The following is a 19,464-nucleotide window of genomic DNA, read 5'->3' as shown; positions in this document are numbered from 1 at the left end:
GGCGGAGTGCAGCATCGGGACCACTGAAGCAAAACCAAATTCAACTAATAAAGTTCCCTTCCTTAAAGGGAACAGCCTACCTGGAAGTATATTCTTGGGCTCGTAGTAATGCAAATGCAAAAAAAAAAGGTAAGCTGAGAAATAAAGTTTCTGAGATGAAGCCCACCTTCAATATAAGAATGATCACATCAATTTAAGGAAAGAAAGCATCTTGTACGTTCACTGGGGTAATTTCTCTGTTAATGGGACACCAGTTCTCAGCAGCACCGTGCTTGAATCTGTTATGTTGTAGCTTCTCGTGGTTGAAAGACAGGGCTCTCTCCACTGGAACCAGGGGAACCATCATAGCAAGTTCTGGTGAACCTAATTAAAGGCTTCCTTAAAGTCCAGAAAATCCTGTATCTACAAATCTGTATGTCTTTTGACATTCTCCACTACAGATCAAGGGGTGCAGTATAGCACACAGGTCATAATGAGGGAGTTTTATAAGGCACTGAAACATGTATCTATCAAGTGATGGGGCACAGAGATGGAATCCACTCTTTTCTCAATCAACGGAAAGGCAAAAGACATCCAGTTCCCTTCCACCTGAGGTCCTCATGGCCAAATTAGCTATGATGGGAAGTCCATGAGGGGATCTTCCATATGGCATCTGCATGCATTTCTTTCTCCCCCTCATCCCTTGCACAAGGATCAAATAATAGCCTGAGAAGGGGGAAATTCTTCTTCTCCTGCCCCATGGTCTAACTGCAAACTCTCTGCATCTTTGATTAAAACTTTTAAAAACATTGTGGGATCCATTCATGCATTTCTCATTGTCATAGATATTGTGCCTCTCCTATTCTCCAATTGTGGCAAGTCAGATCTATGCATTCCAATACTGACAAGGAAATGAGGAAGAAAAGATGGGTTACAACGTTTCTGGAGAGTTAGTAGTACTGGCAGCCAGGAGAGGGGGGGGGGCAGTCTGTCAGCACAAGAGCTGCTACATACAATATTACCTCAGGATACCAGAACCCAATACAGTATAGAGAGTGATGATTTTATGAGCCACCTGCTGTATACTTAAGAAAGATGCCTCGAATGAAATCAGCTGGGGAATCCTGAGAATGTTATTTGTTTTGCCCAACTTTCCTTTCCTCTTGATTTCAGTCACTGGTGCTGCTCAAGTTAATGTTGCCCCAGCGCTGTAATAAGACCATGATCCTGAGATGAGCAGGGAGACTGTTCATGGCACAGAAAACTCATTTGTTCTGCCAAACAAGACAAAAAGCTGCTGTGCGAAGCTCTCACGAGTAAAAGGCGCAAATACCTCTTACTAACAAATAAGCAAAATTTCCCATTATTGCCTATCCAATGATCCATATATTCAAGTGTTCCCAACTATGACTGCTCTGGGAATATAATTTTGCACTCAGTACTTTAAGTCAGAGAGAAGGAAAACAAAAAATCACCTTAAATAAGCAGCGACAGACATATTCGTACACCATGTGTTTTAATGAGCTGATAAGAGACTTGATCCTTTCTTCGGTATTTCCTAAATCCTGAAAATAACGGTTTAGATATAAACATGAATAAAATATCTCTTTGTAAATGAACATAACAACAACAACAAATTGACCCAAATGTAATTTCAGTGAAATGGAGAGAGCTTCTTATGAATCTGCCTGCATATCTCAGACCAGAAGATAATAGATCTCTTGTACAATCATCAGAAACCTGACTAGGCAAGCTTAACCAAAGCTCATCAGAACCTGGAAGCTAAGGAGGCTAGGATGGGATGGGAGACGTCCAAGTAAGGCTGGGATTGCTACCTGGATGAAGCCAATAGCAAAACCACCTCTGAAATCTTCTGCCTGTAATGAACTCATTGGTGGAGTCTGTTATGACTTGATAGCAAGTTCTTCTATACAACTAACAAAGATTCATTCAAACCAGCCATCAAAATAACTTGGAGATCTAGGCACATATACTGAAGAAACCACCTTTCTAACAGAGAAAACAGCTCATCATACTCAATGTCCACTTTGTTTCTTAAAGCTCACCACCTTAAGAGTTCAGAACTCCTTAGAATTAGGGCCTTTCAAGAACTTGACAGTGTCCATAGCTAGGACTGGATGGGACATCAGATACCCCGGTAAGTACCAGTATTTGTACTGGCAAGGCGGAGTCAGCACTTCCTGTGGAGACCCACAATAGCAAGTAGACTGGAATCTGGGGACCCACTGGTCACTTTCTGAGCTCAACTTCCATTTTAGGAGTTCCCACAATCACTCCTTGAGACCAGGAGCAAAGACAGGAACAGGCCTGAACAATAATTTCTTTATTTTATTATTTATCACATTTGTATACCGCCCTGAGGTGGCTGGATGGAGTCACTGAAGCAGTAAGTACAAACTTAAATGGACTCCGGGGAATGGTAGAGGACAGGAAGGCCTGGAGGATCATTGTCCACGGGGTCGCGATGGGTCGGACACGACTTCGCACCTAACAACAACAACAATACTGCCCTGCCCTAAGGCTCAGGGCGGTTCACATAGAACTAATCGGAACAATACATTGAACTCAGTTATTATATCAAATATAAAGGGTAACAATAATAATAACAATAAACAGAGAAATAACATTTTAACATGGCAAACAATCTAACAGAACCATGGTTGGTCATTTCTGTTGCATGGGTTCAAGGGAGGGGGGGTTCAGGTCCCAGTGGATACAGAGCGTGGAGAAATAACTAGTGGCATGAAATCTCCTTCCCAACTTCAATGCCCTAGAACAGGGGTAGTCAACCTATGGTCCTCCAGATGTCCATGGACTACAATTCCCATGAGCCCCTGCCAGCATTTGCTGGCAGGGGCTCATGGGAATTTTAGTCCATGGTTGTCTGGAGGACCACAGGTTGACTACCCCAGCCCTAGAAGAAAGAACCACTGATCTAAATGTGTTTAAAATATTTTCGGGTACCACAAGCCTGAGCTTTGATTTCTTTTCACTATTCAGTGGGCTGGCACAGCAAGACTGGATTAAAAAAAAACAACAACAACTCTAAAACCCAAACTCGACATGGGAGCCAGAAATCTCTATTTCAGATCAACTCTATGTCATCTGCCTCAAGCTCTAGCTTCATGAATGGACAGCTCTCCTGCTATTTCAGCAGTCTTGTTCTAAATGCTATTTGCTGCCCTGCTGGATGGTTCTTTGGCCTTGCAGACAAGAATGAAACCTGAACTTTATCATCACAGCGTTGGTCGAAACAGAACAAATCCCAATTTTTCCTAAATGTGAGGAATGAGACTTTCTGTAAAATCAATTTTCTGCCTTTTCCTTTGTCAGGGTCCTAGGATATCTCAGCCAGGTTCAAGGAAGCTTGCACAGAAATGGAAGACAGGGGCGCGGCATCCTGAATTCTGCTTGCATCGCACCAGTATTAGTAAACCCAGAAAAGACACACAGCAAAGCCACCTGCATGCCTGTCTGACGGAATTCAAGATGGCATCAGCCAAGCAGCCCATCTAAGCAAGGGATCTGCCAAATGACAGTAAGAGCAGCCCACATAATAGAAAACCTAAGGAGGCTTCTACACCAATTGAAAACAGGTCAGTGCATTAATATTGTAGAGGTTTGGATCTTTCTTTTATAATCAGAGTGATATTTTAGTCCTCATAAATAGGAAATAAAGCTGAACGGGCACTTTGGAGGGATGCATTTCTCTTTTCCAAACATGGACCCTTTGCTGAGGAGACTGGAGCCTTCCTGATGCCTCTCCTTATTTATTTATTGATGTTTTCTTAATTTGTTTTCGTGGTTCACTGTTTTATTACATTTTTCTTTCAGTAACTCACTTGTGAGTGGAGCCACAAGAAAAGGGAGTGACAGCACCGTATAACTTAAATAAAGTAATAATAACATAAGAAGAGCCCTGCTGGGTCAGATCAATGGTCCATCTAGTCGCTGGACTAGATATTGTCTCACACAATGGCCAACCAGTTCCTCTGGAGGTTTAATAACAGGGCACAGAGGCCAAGGTCTTCTCCTGATGCTGTCTTCTGGCACTAAGTTTCAAAGTTTCCCTAATCCATCGGCCAGATTCTTTCTCTTTTTCTCCTCTCTCTTATGGAACTAACGTTCGACCTCTCTTTGAACAAGTGGGGGAAGCTATGGGACAGAATGCCATCTTTCTTATTGTAATAATGGGTATTTATGGAGTTTTTATTGCGATTTTATCATTTTGTGAACCGCTGTGAGACCTTTGGCGAACGGCGGTATATAAATCCAACTAATACATAAATAGAGGTCTACTGTGTCTCAACTTGGAGGTTCTTATTAAGTCACTGGGGCTAGTAGGCACAGGGAGACGTATCTTCTACAAACCTGTCTAATAGCCATTTAAAGCTTTCTATGGCTGTCACCAGCACTACATTACACATTTTCATGACTAATCATAGAATCATAGAGTTGGAAGGGGCCATACAGATCATCTAGTCCAACCCCCTGCTCTACACAGGATCAGCCCTAAGCATAAGCTCTAAGTGCTCTTTCCTTTTGTCCATCCTGAATCTACTGCTCATTAGCTTCCTTGGGTGCCCCGCAGTTCTAGCATTTTGGGAGAGAGAGAAAAGGAATACAAATATGGTCCTCAAAATTGATTTTTTAAGGCAAAAAGCAGGATGACAAAAATGTAACCATTCTGACCTTTGCCCGTAGTTATGTAATCAAGAGCAAACTGCAGGATCAGGCATAGCCTACAACCAGCCCTTCCACAATGAATTCTCCCCAACTGTCCTGGTTGAGGGCTGATTTAGAATTACCATTTTGTATGTGTTAAGTGCCATAAAGCTGCAGTTGTCTTATGGAGAGCCTGTAGCATTTTCAAGGTAAGAGACAAACAGTGGTAGCTTGCCACTGCTTGCCTCAGAGTAGCAACCCTGGACTTCCTTCGAGGTCTCACTTCCAAACAGCAAGCAGGGAATGGCCTTGCTTAGCTTTCAAGAACTGACAAGATTGGGCTAGCCTGGAATTAAGCAGCTAGATTTCAAATCCTAGCTAATGCCGCTGGTTCAAAAAAGGCATGGGTAAAATCAGTGCCAATGTAAGCCTTTGCCATTTTTAAAGCATCTTTGTGGAAGACTGCAGAACTGTGTCCTGCCATGATTAACGGGCTGAGAGTTTTCCTTCCTTCCAGGTGGACTAACTCGTTCTATGAATTATACCTGGGCCTCCAAAATATTCCCGAGGCTAAAAATATATGTCCTGCTGACTTTGACTTAGGGATGGCCTCAGCAGCGAAACCTTTGAACCGTGAATACAAAGTTTTCTAATGAATACAAAAAGAATATGCTTTATCTACAAATTGGCTTGCTGTTATGCAAAGTCATGTCTGACCCATAGCGACCCCATGGACAATGATCCTCCAGGCCTTCTTGTCCTCTACCATTCCCCAGAGTCCACTGGCTAACAAATTGGCTAACTACTGATAAAACTGAATTTAAAAGAAGAAGAAGAAGAGTTGGTTCTTATATGCCGCTTTTCCCTACCCGAAGGAGGCTCAAAGCGGCTTACAGTCGCCTTCCCATTCCTCTCCCCACAACAGACAACCTGTGGGGTGGGTGAGGCTGAGAGAGCCCTGATATCACTGCCCGGTCAGAACAGTTTTATCAGTGCCGTGGCGAGCCCAAGGTCACCCAGCTGGCTGCATGTGGGGAAGAGTGGAATCGAACCTGGCATGCCAGATTAGAAGTCCGCATTCCTAACCACTACACCAAACTACATAAATAACATCAATATTTGAACTCACTTTTCACAATTGTTGCTATATTTAGTCAAGGTCTTTCTGTAGACAACACGACAACATTTTATTTAGGACATTTGTGTGAGATTTCGCCAGTTCACTTAGGATCTCCCCCTTTCTGAATATACCGATAATACAGCATGGTGTCACTTAATTTTACATTCTGACACAGAGAGTTCCCAGATATTCTGAGATCTTTCCCTTTCCCACCCTACTTTTCATTCATTTAGTGTTTCTGCCTCCCTGTTCTCAGGACCTGAGGGAAACAACCACTTATAAAAGACATGCATGCATAAAAGACTACAAACAAACAACACGTCGTCTGCTTCAGGAGAATAGTACGTACCAGCTCACTTTGCAGGGCCCTTTGGAAAAGTCTTAGGAAAGAAGCCAAGCTAAAGCGGTACATGTTATTAATTTTGGACAAGTCAGAGATAATAAAGTACATCTTGCTGGCACTTTCAGCCAGAGGGAGATAGGCATCCCTTTCCTGGGAATAATAATAATAAAAAAAAGAGTCCGTATTAGAATGCTACTGCCATCTAGCAGTCAGAGAAAAGAAAGCAATTTCAGCTCGGAAGAAAAGGACACACATTAAGGTTTAGCAGCGGTTGTACAACACAGGAGGCACTGCAAATAACATTTTACGAACAAACTAATTCATAAACATTTCCAACTGCTGAACTACCCACTGGAAAAAAGGTGAGAGGGGAAAAATCAATCTGCAATGGCAAAGGGCACTATTGGAAGAGTGAGGGGGAACAACATTAATCCTAATATTTGTCTGATTATGACAAATTATTTTAATAAGTTCTCAAGAATCTCAAAAGCCATCTGTGATTTGGCATGCTGTTCTCCTTAGGCGCGTCTTGAATCATTCTCGCTGGAGCTGGATCCATAGTTTTTAAAAAATAATCTAGTAGGATTATTGGTTAGTGTGTACATCTGATTACTCTTCATTGAGGGTAAGATATTTACTGAAAATGTAAGCAGAAATACACAGGTGATAAAATAACTGTGGGTATCTAGCATGTATGTCAGTTTAATTTGGGAAGGACCTGTCTTTCACATGAGGCATTCTTTAACAATAGAACAATGTTTTGTGTTAAACTATTTTTCTAATATCTGTAGTATATGAAATTCCCCCTGAGATGGAAAGGAAAAGAAGAACAGGGAAAGAAAAAGAGGGGAAGGTGGAGAAAAGCAGAAATGTGAGTCCAGAAGCTCTAGTGTTCCCAAGAACACAATAAAAACTCCTCTACCAACTCAGAGACCATTTCCGCACGGAAGTAGACAACACGTGCCGCCTCCTGCTTGTAAAAGCGTGATTGTAAACCGTGTGTTTGGCTGCTTCTGGACGGGAGACCCCTTCCGCGTTATCCTGCCATCTCATTGCAGCTTTTCCCTTCCCAATGAGATGGCGGAGAAGCCGAAAGTGTGGGCAACCTGCAGGTTTCTCCTGGCTTCTCGGGTTGTCAATCAACATAAGCCACCAATCCCCTCTCCGTGGTGGTTTTGGGGACTCAAACGTCCCCCCCCCCCGAGTCCTGAAATTATTATTTTGTTAAAAAGGAAATTTCCACGTTGCTACAGGGACCCACCATAACAATAAAACATTCTCCTTGATTTCTTTTCGTGATTCTTTTTATGATGGTCTCAATTTATGTTCAGGTAGATTTCTGATAGGCTTGGGACTTATGCTGGCCATGGTGATTGGACCCCAAGGATTGTGTGTTCACCATACAGAATAAAGATACAGAACTGTGATGCCATGCTAATAGGGAGAGGTCAGCTTCCTAATAGGCCGCCCCTATCTTTCCCTGTTCATGCCCTCCCACCAGAAAACAAAAACATTAATGTGTTTTAGATAGGGTTCCTGGCCATTGCCAATATATTACTGTGCACTTTGAAGAAAATATGATAGTACATTTTAATTCCACTGATGCACGGGTACGTCAGTTTGCAATGCAGACCGCACTATTACATTTTTGTGTGTGTGATCCAGAAATGGAGAGGGGAGGGCAGATGCGAGGGCGGGCAAAACACTACCGAGACTGTTGAGCATTTCTTCTTTCAGACAGGCTTGCCCCAGTTTTTGCCTGGTTGTATGCCACAACAAGAAACAGTAAGCAGATTCTTCCACTTTCTGTTATCGCAGGGCAACAGGAACAAAAACTCACACCAACCCCTGGTTGCTGCCGACATCAAGAGAAAGCAGCATTAAAACCTGTGAACGATGAGAGGCCGGGCGGGAGCAAATTCCTTGTGCGGAAATGGTCAGAGAGACACAAACCCTAGAAATTTCAGAAGGGATTCTGTGTCCCTCCTCTCCCACCCCCTGCTGAAAACTTCAGGAAGAATATCTGCTTCATATTTTGGTGGAGGCACAACCCAAAGGATACCACAGAGAAAACAAACATTTTGATGCTACATATGGTTATGGGCCAACTAAAGTTAAAGTATGTTTAAATCCCACTGATAGCAGCAAAAGTATATAGCAATTAGTAAACACTTTAATGCTGAAATGAATGTGGATTGAAAACAATTAAGCTTGGCTGCATCAGTATTAACTAAAGCAAAAATCTGGGCTGGACTGAGTACAATGTTTCTTGCAAAGCAATATAAAATAATAAACCTCTATTATCACTGACCATCACTTATGTCTGTCTTAAACATCAGATGGGATAATATAATTTATAATAAAAGGCCCAAACATGAGACCTACTCAAAGGACGTGGAATTTGTTCAGGGCCAAATGAACTGAATAGAATAGTAGCTGCAACACTACATTGTTTTGCATATATGTTCTAAAGAAGACAAGTTTAAGGAATCTCGGATTACCTGATCAAGAGATATCTGAAGCCTATGGAACTCCACAAGTGATTCCTGGATGAGAGCACTGCTAGCTTTTGTCTGATTCAGGGATTCAATCAGATCTTTATTTTCAAGTATATTTCCCTGGGAGGTTGCAAGGGTCTGCAAGGAGGCAAAAGTTCACCTCAGTTACAATTAGATTTTGTAAAGGAAACTATAAAATGCTTATATAGAATAAGTACCAAAATAACCTTTGGGAAAATAACAGCAACATCTAAGACTACCGGAATCTTCACACTCATGTCATATTTCAAATAATTCCTAAAGATAAAATATTTGTATACCGGCTCTCCACTGAGGTATATGAGGAAGTTTATCTCAACAGGAATCATTAAAAGCCACAATATATTAAATAATAAAATTTTCATATATTGGTGGCAAAGTGCTTGAGCCCACGTGCTGTTGGTTGCTACTGCAGAGAAGGAAACGCTGATGCTTTTGCAATTCTTTTGGCCATTGTTAGGCAGCCCTTCAATAGGGGTAGGAGACCACAGGGACTTCATTTGCTGTTCAATTCTAACCACAAGCCCAGACTACAAGACGGCAACAGCTGTAATGGCCAGTATTTATTTAGCTGCTCAGCTGCGGAGCTGCCTACTCTCTTGTTCTAGTCTAGCTCTTACATCCCTGCAACCTGGAATAACAGAATCATAGAATCATAGAGTTGGAAGTGACCTCCTGGGTCATCTAGTCCAACCCCCTGCACTATTTTTATTTATTTGTTTTATTTATTTGGATTTTATACCGCCCATTCTTTACAGCCCTGGGTGCTATGCAGGACACTCACAACCCTATTGTTCATCCACTGTAACCTGGTTAAAAGCCATTTCCTGGGTCGGACATTCTCCCCACAAGTAGTATCTCTGTTTTGTCAGGATTAAGTTTCAGCTTTTTAGCCTTCATCCAATCCAAAACTGCCTCCAGATACAGTTCTGGATTCCTTATAGTAGCGCTATCTACTATAGTAGTAGATCACTACCATATTTAAGCATCCAGTATTCTAAAATTCCGAATTCCTGTCTTAATCTGGCAAAAGCAGCAAAAGCAGCACATCATCATCATCATCATCATCATCATCATCATCATCATCATCATCATCATCATCATCATCATATTTATATCCCGCCTCCCCCCCCCCCCGGAGGCTCGAGGCGGGCCACATAAAAACCAATCCCCTAAAACAATAAAAGCACAATAAAACATGTTAATTTTACCTCCAAAAGCGATTCTTCGAGTTTTGCTAACTGTATCTTCTTATCTTCTTCCTGTTGTAACAGTTTTGTCTTCTGTTCTTCCAGATCTGGTTTCTCATGCTGGATAGTCAATGCTAACAGCTAAATGGGAAGGCAATGATATTTATAAAGAGAGAGTGAAACATAAGCATTGCACAGATCTACATTTGGGGCACTAAACACCATCTTATAATTGTTATTGTTCCCTGTTTTGCAGTCTTTTGTACTTCTCAATACAAATTCAATGTACAGAAAGGTAACGAAAGCCTATTCTTTCTAAAATTCACAGTGAAATACGCCTGGAGTACAAACAGAACCCACATGTCTTAGTTTATCAGGAGATTTTGTTTAGCGGTAGCGTGAACTTCTAGAACAAAAATATTTCCCAGTCATTGCCTTGGTAATCATTCACGCAAATAAAATTATGATCTCCTGTTAACACCATTAAGCAAACAGTACAATAGCTGGAACCCAGAGGCCTTTTGGTGTGAGCAGAAGACTCTTCTGCTTGAAAAATGGGAGTCTCTTCCACTGATTTTATCTGCCAGCTTCAAAAGAGTGGCTGTATTGAAATGCAACAGAAGATCTAGCTGTGATTCTAGCAGTACCTTACAGCAGGGGTAGTCAACCTGTGGTCCTCCAGATGTCCATGGACTACAATTCCCATGAGCCCCTGCCAGATGGCAGGGGCTCATGGGAATTGTAGTCCATGGACATCTGGAAGACCACAGGTTGACTACCCCTGCCTTACAGGGCAACACGCTTTCCAGGGGATGAGCGATCAACAGTCAAAGCTCCCTTTCATAGCTGTAGCCCCCTTCCTTACCATTTTAGAGGATTCCCTGATCCTGAGGAACAGCTTGGTATATGACTATTGCGGCAGTCACAGGAAGTGAGGAGAAGCTTCCCTGATTGCAATCCTATGCAATATTTCCTGTGTTCCACCAGCACCCTCAAGAGAATGCCACTGGTTATAGTTCTCACACTCAAAGCATGTATGCTCAGCTACCTTGACACAGAACTCAGATTATGCTCCAGGAGAATAAAGAAGGCAGCACCAGTCGTTTTACTAGACAAGATTTTTGTTGTTGTTGCTGGAACGGAAATGCCCTGTGTACGTTAGAATCCCAAGCCTGCAGCAAATAATTAAACTAGGGAGATTGCGAGCAGCACTCCATAATCCATTATGATTAAAAACCAAGCCCAATGATCCAGAAGGACTCTCACATTCCGCCTTTGAGCATTAACTGTGCCTTTTTCACAAGTTATTTTAAATACAGTAGAATTTTGTAACAAAAGACACAGAAAGAAAACGTTAACTAAAACGGAATCTCTTCTCAGCGGGAAGTCTCCAGCAGAAACCAGCTGGCTAAAAGAAATTAACGTTATCTCCAAACTTTTTGTGCTATAGAAGCATTTATATTGCCAAAAGGGGCCTCCCAAAGAAATTAATCCGTATCTGCCACAAATGGTGCACAGTCCAATGTCTTTCCCCCAAAATGAAGAGGATGTTCCTGAAGATGCTTACCTGCCCCCTTAAGCCACTCCTTGTTATAGTGAAGTTAACTTCTGTTACAATGGAAGCTGCGTCGGGTGGGATGTAAGGATTCTGGTTTCTCGTGGACAGGAATAAGAGAAATTCTTCGTTGTAGTCAATTGTTTTGTCACCGATTTGTACAGCGTACCGTGGTCCTGCGGGCAAAAAGGCAAAGAGATGTGCTAGAAAACGTGCGTAAGGAGGAAGTCCTTTAAGGCCAGATGCCTGGCAAAAAAAAAACACCAAAATGAACTATTTGGAAAACGCAATGAATCGACAACTCAGCTTGCGTTGGGGGGGGAAAAATCGATCAAGATCACATTTCTCATTATAGAGCCCGAAACAGCAGTGCTCCCTAAAGGCCTTCGAGTGAAATATTCGCACTGAGCTCCTCTTCCCTGCATCAGCTGAAGTCACTCTGGGACCTTCAACACAAACGGAACGCAGTGTAACAATGTTTGCATAACCTGAAGCCAAATGGCTTATTTACATATCTCTTGCCGACTGTTCCATCCAAGAACCCTCAAAGCAGCTAACAATTACAATTCTAATAGTAACATGGAAATGCTTATGTCGTTTGCGTAGGGACAATACCATTGAACTGCATACCAAAAAACAAGCTATGGTTTTTAAGACAACCTGCTTGTCCTGAGATTCCCACAGAGAAGGGAGGGCAGGGGCGGGCCCTTCCTCTGAGGCCAGGAGAAAGCCTTTCACTCTGGCTCTGATGACTCCTCAACATCATTCGCAGCTAAAGAGGGGTGGTTACCATTTTCATAGAACCATAGAGTCAGAAGGCTTTCTCTAATTCTCAGCCACAGCCTCCAGGGTATATAGCATCCCTTCAACTGAACTACTTCAATTAGTTCAACTGAATAATTGTGTGTTACCAAGTGCTTGTGCAGATAAGGATTTTGCATCAGAAATGCAATGGCAGCCTATGTGGTATAGTGGTTAGACCAGGCTTTCTCAACTAGGGTTTTGTGAAAACCTGGGGTTTCTCGACAGCCCTGGAAGGGTTTCCTGAATGGGTGGGAGTTAATTACTTTTTAGTAATTAAAAAAAATTGTTAAACATTTATCAGGTGATATGATCATATATATAGAGCCTCTTGTGGCGCAGGGTGGTAAGGCAGCAGAAATGCTCTCTGAAGCTGTCTGCCCATGAGGCTGGGAGTTCGATCCCAGCAGCCGCCTCAAAGTTGACTCAGTCTTCCATCCTTCCGAGGTCGGTAAAATGAGTACCCAGCTTGCTGGGGGGTAAACGGTAATGACTGGGGAAGGCACTGGCAAACCACCCCGTATTGAGTCTGCCATGAAAACGCTGGAGGGCGTCACCCCAAGGGTCAGGCATGACCCGGTGCTTGCACAGGGGATACCTTTACCTTTACCTTTATGATCATATATGGTCACATCAGCCTGCCCCCCCCAATGACGGGCCTGGAGGAGGTGGGAAGGGGAAGGTCCCTGGATGAGTGAGTACATAGCTATGCTTCCCAACCATATCCTGCATGATAGTACCACAAATGTTTCTGGGGTTTCTCAATGGTAAAAAAGTTGAGAAAGGCTGGGCTAGACTGTTGGACTAGGGTCCAGGAGACCCAGCTTCATGAACACATGAAGTTGCCTTATACTGACTCACTCCTTTGGTCCATCAAGGTCAGTATTGTCTACTCAATCTGCCAGTAGTTTTCCAGGGTCTCAGGCATAAGTCTTCCCCATCACTACTGCCTAGTCTTTTCAAATGGAGATACCAGGAATTGAACATGGGGCCTTCTGCACACCAGCATAGGCTCTACCACTGAGCCACAGCCCCTCCCTTCGTATCCTATCTCTGCCATGGAAGTTTATTGGGTGACCCTGAGCTAGTCACACACTCTCAGTCAGACTTAACTCCCAAGGTTGTTATGAAGATAAAATGGAAAGAGAAGAGAATGACGTAAGCCTCTTTGGGTCCCCATCAGGTAGAGGAAAGTTAGTAATGAAGAAAATAAATAAATACATACATATAAGTTTCCCTCAATGGGGCAAACAGCAACTTCCTGGAACAGTTATAAAATGCAAAAAAATAAAAATAAAATAAGGGGTAGGAGTAGGATCCTCCCTCCACATCCACCAAGATAATGGTCACAGTCAGGGCCACGTGTGGCTAGGAGACACAAAACTTCTACTTCACTTCTGACAGAAAACCCCACTGTTCCCAAAAATATAGGGTAATTTACAACAAACCATCCTTCCAATGCAAGAGAGACACCAATAAATCACTCCCGTCTCAGCAAAGCTACTTTAAAAACAGATCTCTTTTCAGCTTCTATTCAATCAAGAGCAACATAGAATCCATCAATAAAAGCCACTCTGGAAAAGCTACATCTTGCAGGTTTTCCTAAAAATTATGAGAGTGCGAGTCCGATAAATGACTGTGGACCATGGGAGGTTGTTCAAGAATACAGTCTGCCTCAACGCATTGTTAACATTGGATGGAGGGGATTTAAAGGTAATATCCAGCACTCTGAACAAGCCAGAAGCAAATCAGAACCCAATGCAATTGGATTCTGGCCTCATATCCCATGACTGCTAAGCTTACTCGGGAATCTTTGGTGAGTTACCTTGCCAAAAGCCTTTTGAATGTCCAAGGATATAATCAGTCTACTGGGTCACTGTTACCTGCAAGTTTGTTCACTTTCTCAGCGAAGTCCAAAAGGTTGGTAAAACAGGATTCCTCTATGGAAGTCATGCTGATCATCCCTCAGCAGGTTTTGTTCTTCTATGTGTTTAATAATTCTATCTTTGATTACATTTTCTACTAATTATCCTGGACAGATGTTAGCTTAGATGGCCTGTAATTTCCTGGTTTCTCTCCAGAGCTCAGAACTCAAGTCCTTTTTCTGAGTCAGAAAAATGTGACAGTAGATGGAAAAAGATGGCAGTAGCATGTTTCTCACTACTGGTCTTAGAAGATGGAGATGATGGATACCATGAAGGAACAGATCCCATGAAACATCACTGGAACAGGGAACCAGGAGGTATTTTGTAGCAGCCCTTGATTTGAAGTTCCTTCATCTTGTCATCCACGTTGCACTGGAAGTTGCCCTAGTAGAATCTCAAAAACTCTCTGGACGGACAATCTCAGAGATTAGTCCTATTGCCCCAAAGGCAAGAGAATCCTCTGACTCGGGGAGAGGTTGATTGTCAATCGGTGATGATCAATATCAAGTTGACGTCAAAGTATGAGCAGTTGGTGATAATGTGTAGTTCCCAGACTCTGGAGTGACGATGATTTGCTGAATTCTGTTAGCCCACGGTGAAAGTAAAGGTCAACTTTGGGGCAAGGGGCATTGTTGGTGCCAAGGCAACAATCAGTGTTGTGGTAACAGTGCGTAAGTACATGTTGTGCTTAATAAACGTCAACATGGATCCCTCTGAGATAAGCCCTGCAAGACTTATCTTATTTTCGACAGGGCAACTGGTTTAGTAGATGCAGGAAATACAGTAGATATAGCATATCTAACTTTAAGTAAGGCCTTTGATAAGGTCCACCACAATATTTTTGTGAGAAAGTTAGTAAAAACTGGGATGGATAAGGTCACAATCACATGGATTTGTAATTGGCTGGCTGCTGGAACCCAAAGGGTGCACATCAATTATTCATCTTGGAGGGAGGTGACCAGCAGTGTACTGCAGAGTTCTGCGCTGGAGCTGGTATCATTTAACATTAATGATTTGGATGAGACAACAGAGGGTATACTGATCAAATTTGCAGATGACATTAAATTGGGTGTGGTGGCTAATGCCCAGATGAAGTGACTACTATTCAAAGAGATCTGGATAGATTGGGAAATTGGCCCTAACCAATAAAATTTATTTTAATAGGGAGAAGTGTGAAGTATTACATTTGGGTAATAATAATGAGATGCGTAAACATAAACATTAGATGGAAGATACTTGGCTTGATAGTAATACATATAAACTTTGTTCTGGTGGACAATAAGTTGAATATGACCTAACAGTGCAATATGGCAGCTAAGAAGGCAAATGTGACATTAGGCTGCATTGCTGGGCGCTTAGAATCTAGAGAAAGGGAAGTTATAGTGCCACTCTATTCCACATTAATGAGCCTCTTGTGGCGCAGAGTGGTAAGGCAGCCGCCTGAAAGCTTTGCCCATGAGGTTGGGAGTTCAATCCCAGCAGCCGGCTCAAGGTTGACTCAGCCTTCCATCCTTCCGAGGTCGGTAAAATGAGTACCCAGCTTGCTGGGGGGTAAACGGTAATGACTGGGGAAGGCACTGGCAAACCACCCCGTATTGAGTCTGCCATGAAAACGCTAGAGGGCGTCACCCCAAGGGTCAGACATGACCCGGTGCTTGCACAGGGGATACCTTTACCTTTATTCCACATTGGTTAGACCTCATTTAGAATATTGTGTCCAGTTCTGGCCATCCCAGTTCAAGAAGGGCATTGACAAGTTGGGATGGGTTCAGAGGAGGCCATTCACTGAAATGTCTTGACTAAGTGCAGGTGATGGTGGGGGGAGTAAATTGTCTCCACCTAAAATTATTTTACAAAGAAGAACTGAATAACAATCTAAGGCCCTTTAGACGCTCAGAATCAGAAGATTAAACCCCTTAAACCCCTCCAATCAGCAACTCTGTCAATCAACACCACCTCTGACTTGTTTGGATTCACTTTCAGCTGCACTACATTCAGGCACCAGTTTAGTACAGAGACAGTTATTTCTAGGGCAAAGGTGGCCAAATGGTAGATCTCCAGAGGTCCATGGACTAAAATCCCCATAAGCCCCTGCCAGCATGTAGTCTATAGGGGTACAATTAGTGAACCAGAGAGCAAGTTGGCATCAGCAGATTGATGACTCCCAAGCCCAAGGCTCTGGCTAATCTCCTTTAACAAACTAACATCCATATTAAACATGATAGGTGACAAAAATGAAGCCATATGACACACCATAACTAAGGAACCAGGCGCTATGAGGTCCCAACTTCAACATGTTCTACCAGAACTCTTGCCAAACCCTGCTGATCCTCCCCTGACAAAAGTAAAAGGAAATCTTGCGGCTGATCAATAAATATGTTTTCACAATCCAATACATTGTTCCATTGTGTTATTTACTGAAACCAATATAAAGTCTGAAGAATCATGCAGTGATCAGAAGTAATCAAAACGGGCTCCAAGGTAAGTGCCCATTTTCCACAGGCATGTTCTTCAGTGATTACTTCCTTGATAAGGTGATGGCTTTTACAACTAAATATCCATCTGTCTAAGAATATCACTTTGGCTCACAGCCCATGTCGTTCTGGGGTACATTCAGTACATATACCCCATAGTTTGCAGAAAGAAGCATGGGAGCCTTCCAGAATGCCTCAGGCAGTTTGGTGTAGTGGTTAGGAGAGAGCCAGTTTGGTGTAGTGGTTAGGAGTGCGGACTTCTAATCTGGCATGCCGGGTTCGATTCTGCGCTCCCCCACATGCAACCAGCTGGGTGACCTTAGGCTATCCACAGCACTGATAAAACTGTTCTGACCGGGCAGTGATATCAGGGCTCTCTCAGCCTCACCCACCTCACAGGGTGTCTGTTGTGGGGAGAGGAATGGGAAGGCGACTGTAAGCCGCTTTGAGCCTCCTTCGGGTAGGGAAAAGCAGCATATAAGAACCAACTCTTCTTCTTCTTCTTCAGGCATTGCATCCCACAGGATGCAAACAACAGAGAATGCACAAAAACCTGACACTGAGATATTAGTAGATAACTGTTTTTAAAGAACTTTAAAAAAATCATTTACTTGAGCACAACAGATCAAAATCCTGCCACCTACTTATTTAACATGCATGGCTGACATCAAGCCTACAATTACTCCTTGCTAAACTGACTGTGGGCTGTAATCAAGCATTGTCATAATATTCTTCTCCAAAGAGGTAAAGAATTGTCAAGCGTCAAGATCCTGGGAGACAAGAGGTGAAGAATACAGAATGGTATGAAGCATTTCTCCTCTGCAAATAAAGACCCAGACAGGCTTTTGGAGACAAAGTGTGTCCCCTTACCCTATTCCTAAGAATGAAAAAGGCCAATGTAGTCAATAAAAGGTAAAGGTAAGGTAAAAGTATCCCCTGTGCAAGCACCAGGTCATGTCTGACCCTTGGGGTGACGCCCTCTAGCGTTTTCATGGCAGACTCAATACGGGGTGGTTTGCCAGTGCCTTCCCCAGTCATTACCGTTTACCCCCCAGCAAGCTGGGTCCTCGTTTTACCGACCTCGGAAGGATGGAAGGCTGAGTCGACCCTGAGCCGGCTGCTGGGATTGAACTCCCAGCCTCATGGGCAGAGCTTTCAGACTGCATGTCTGCTGCCTTACCACTCTGCGCCACAAGAGGCACTCAAGAGTTTAGACATAGAAAGGCACAAATATATTTCTTTTTGTTTTTTTCTCTTGGTACCTCTTGGAAGCAGGGGCAAACTCCCACTACCTGTAATGACTTGCCACACTTGAACCCCCAGCACATAGCCCATTGCACCCTGGAGGAAGGCAGATACAAACACACCTTGGCCAATTAATAATATTAAATTCTTAAAGTAAAAATAGATTTAAGTCAGTGGCTTCAATCATCAAGAAATATATTTCAGCTGTGCTCAAGGACAGTATTATAGCAGCACCCCAGAACAGCAGATAAACTGGTTTTGAACTCAGTTCAAGAATAAGCCAAAATCTCTTGTGTCCATGGAACTACTCAGATTATTCTCTGGATTGTGGCCATAGTCCAATAAAGAATCATAGCTTTAGTATTAAGAAATTACATGCCTTAGATTGGCTCTATATATTTACACTATGGGCCAAGCCCGTTGCATTCAGGAATACAATGGGCGCTAAATGAGGAGGGGTGGAAGAACTCTGCAGACGCCCCCCCTCCCCTCAGGACCTGGAAAGGGACAGCTGCCCTGAGTGGGTGTTAAGCACTGAATGACATTTAAGCCATGAGACATGCTCCTCCTCCAGAAATATATTATGTGGAACAGATATCTCTTCTGCTTGTTGAATGTTGATGGGAAAGTGGGACATGCGTACTAATCTGATACCAAGGTTACAATGAAGTTATGCTTTTAAAAAAACAAAAAGTATTTGATAATACATCTTATAGGGAAACATCTGACACTATAAAGGCCTAAGGTATATAGTATAGAGCTAATATTATAGCTGGACAGTACTGGGATCTCTAATTACCCCAATGTAAATTCCTATAAGGCCCCATAAATCCTCTGATATCTTTATTCACTCAACACAAAAATCTCTGGAGGTCTCAATAAAAAAGTTACGTATTAACTCTTTGGTATATTTTAAATCCAGATCTCTCCTTATTGTTGTTCCATCAAAATAGAGAAACAGCTACTGAAAATCCCTTGAGGCCCAATGTCATCTTAGTAAAACCTTCAAACACATGTATACTTCTGCACGGATAGAGGCAGAAACACAGCAGAAGTCAGCCATTTTATTGCAGGATGATAAATGGAGTATGAAGGGGGCACAGATTGGGGAAGGTCTCTTGTAATCAGTTAGGGCCCCAAAATGAACTGGACAATTAACTTGTGACTTCTTTTAAGGAGCCTAGGCCTTAAATTAAAACCTAGAAACGAACTCATGAAAGTGACTATAAACACTTTCTCTTTACACCTAACCTACCCTATAGGGTTTGTGTTAAGATAAACAGATTGCATGGGTCACATACGCCACCCCCAAGCTCTTGGGAGGAACATCAAGTCAAAAAATCTAAATAATGTAAAACGAGACTTTTAATTGAAACTATGCCCTTTAAAGAGATGATCCTGTGGAGAAAATTCTCCTCACAGGATTGGGTTTTTCTGGGTGGCTCAGTTTGAACCAGGCTGCCCAGCACAGCCTGACAAACAGATGATTCTGCGGAGAGAGCTCTCCCCATAGGATCAGCTTGGGGTTGCTCTCCAGGACCTGCCTGTCACAGTGAGGTCTTTCCATCATGACATGAAGACCTGGGAGGATGGCCACACCTGATCACAT

General features: G+C 42.8%; 1 protein-coding gene across 2 annotated transcripts in view; it reads right to left on the bottom strand.

The window, feature by feature from the left end:
- DYNC2H1 (dynein cytoplasmic 2 heavy chain 1) overlaps positions 1–19,464 on the bottom strand; it is a 184,802-nt gene that overhangs the window by 79,873 nt on the left and 85,465 nt on the right. For both annotated transcript variants that reach the window (XM_077341542.1, XM_077341543.1), the window contains exons 66-70: positions 11,423–11,586; positions 9,877–9,996; positions 8,630–8,764; positions 6,135–6,278; positions 1,455–1,544 (exon numbers count right to left, since the gene is read on the bottom strand). In XM_077341542.1, the coding sequence (XP_077197657.1) occupies positions 1,455–1,544; positions 6,135–6,278; positions 8,630–8,764; positions 9,877–9,996; positions 11,423–11,586 (653 nt within the window). The remainder of the gene's footprint in view (positions 1–1,454; positions 1,545–6,134; positions 6,279–8,629; positions 8,765–9,876; positions 9,997–11,422; positions 11,587–19,464) is intronic.

Source organism: Paroedura picta, chromosome 6 (genome assembly GCF_049243985.1).
Source record: "Paroedura picta isolate Pp20150507F chromosome 6, Ppicta_v3.0, whole genome shotgun sequence".
In the NCBI taxonomy this organism is placed as follows: domain Eukaryota; kingdom Metazoa; phylum Chordata; class Lepidosauria; order Squamata; family Gekkonidae; genus Paroedura; species Paroedura picta.
Note: the sequence above shows the minus strand (reverse complement) of the source record. Positions and strands in the feature narration are given on the sequence as shown.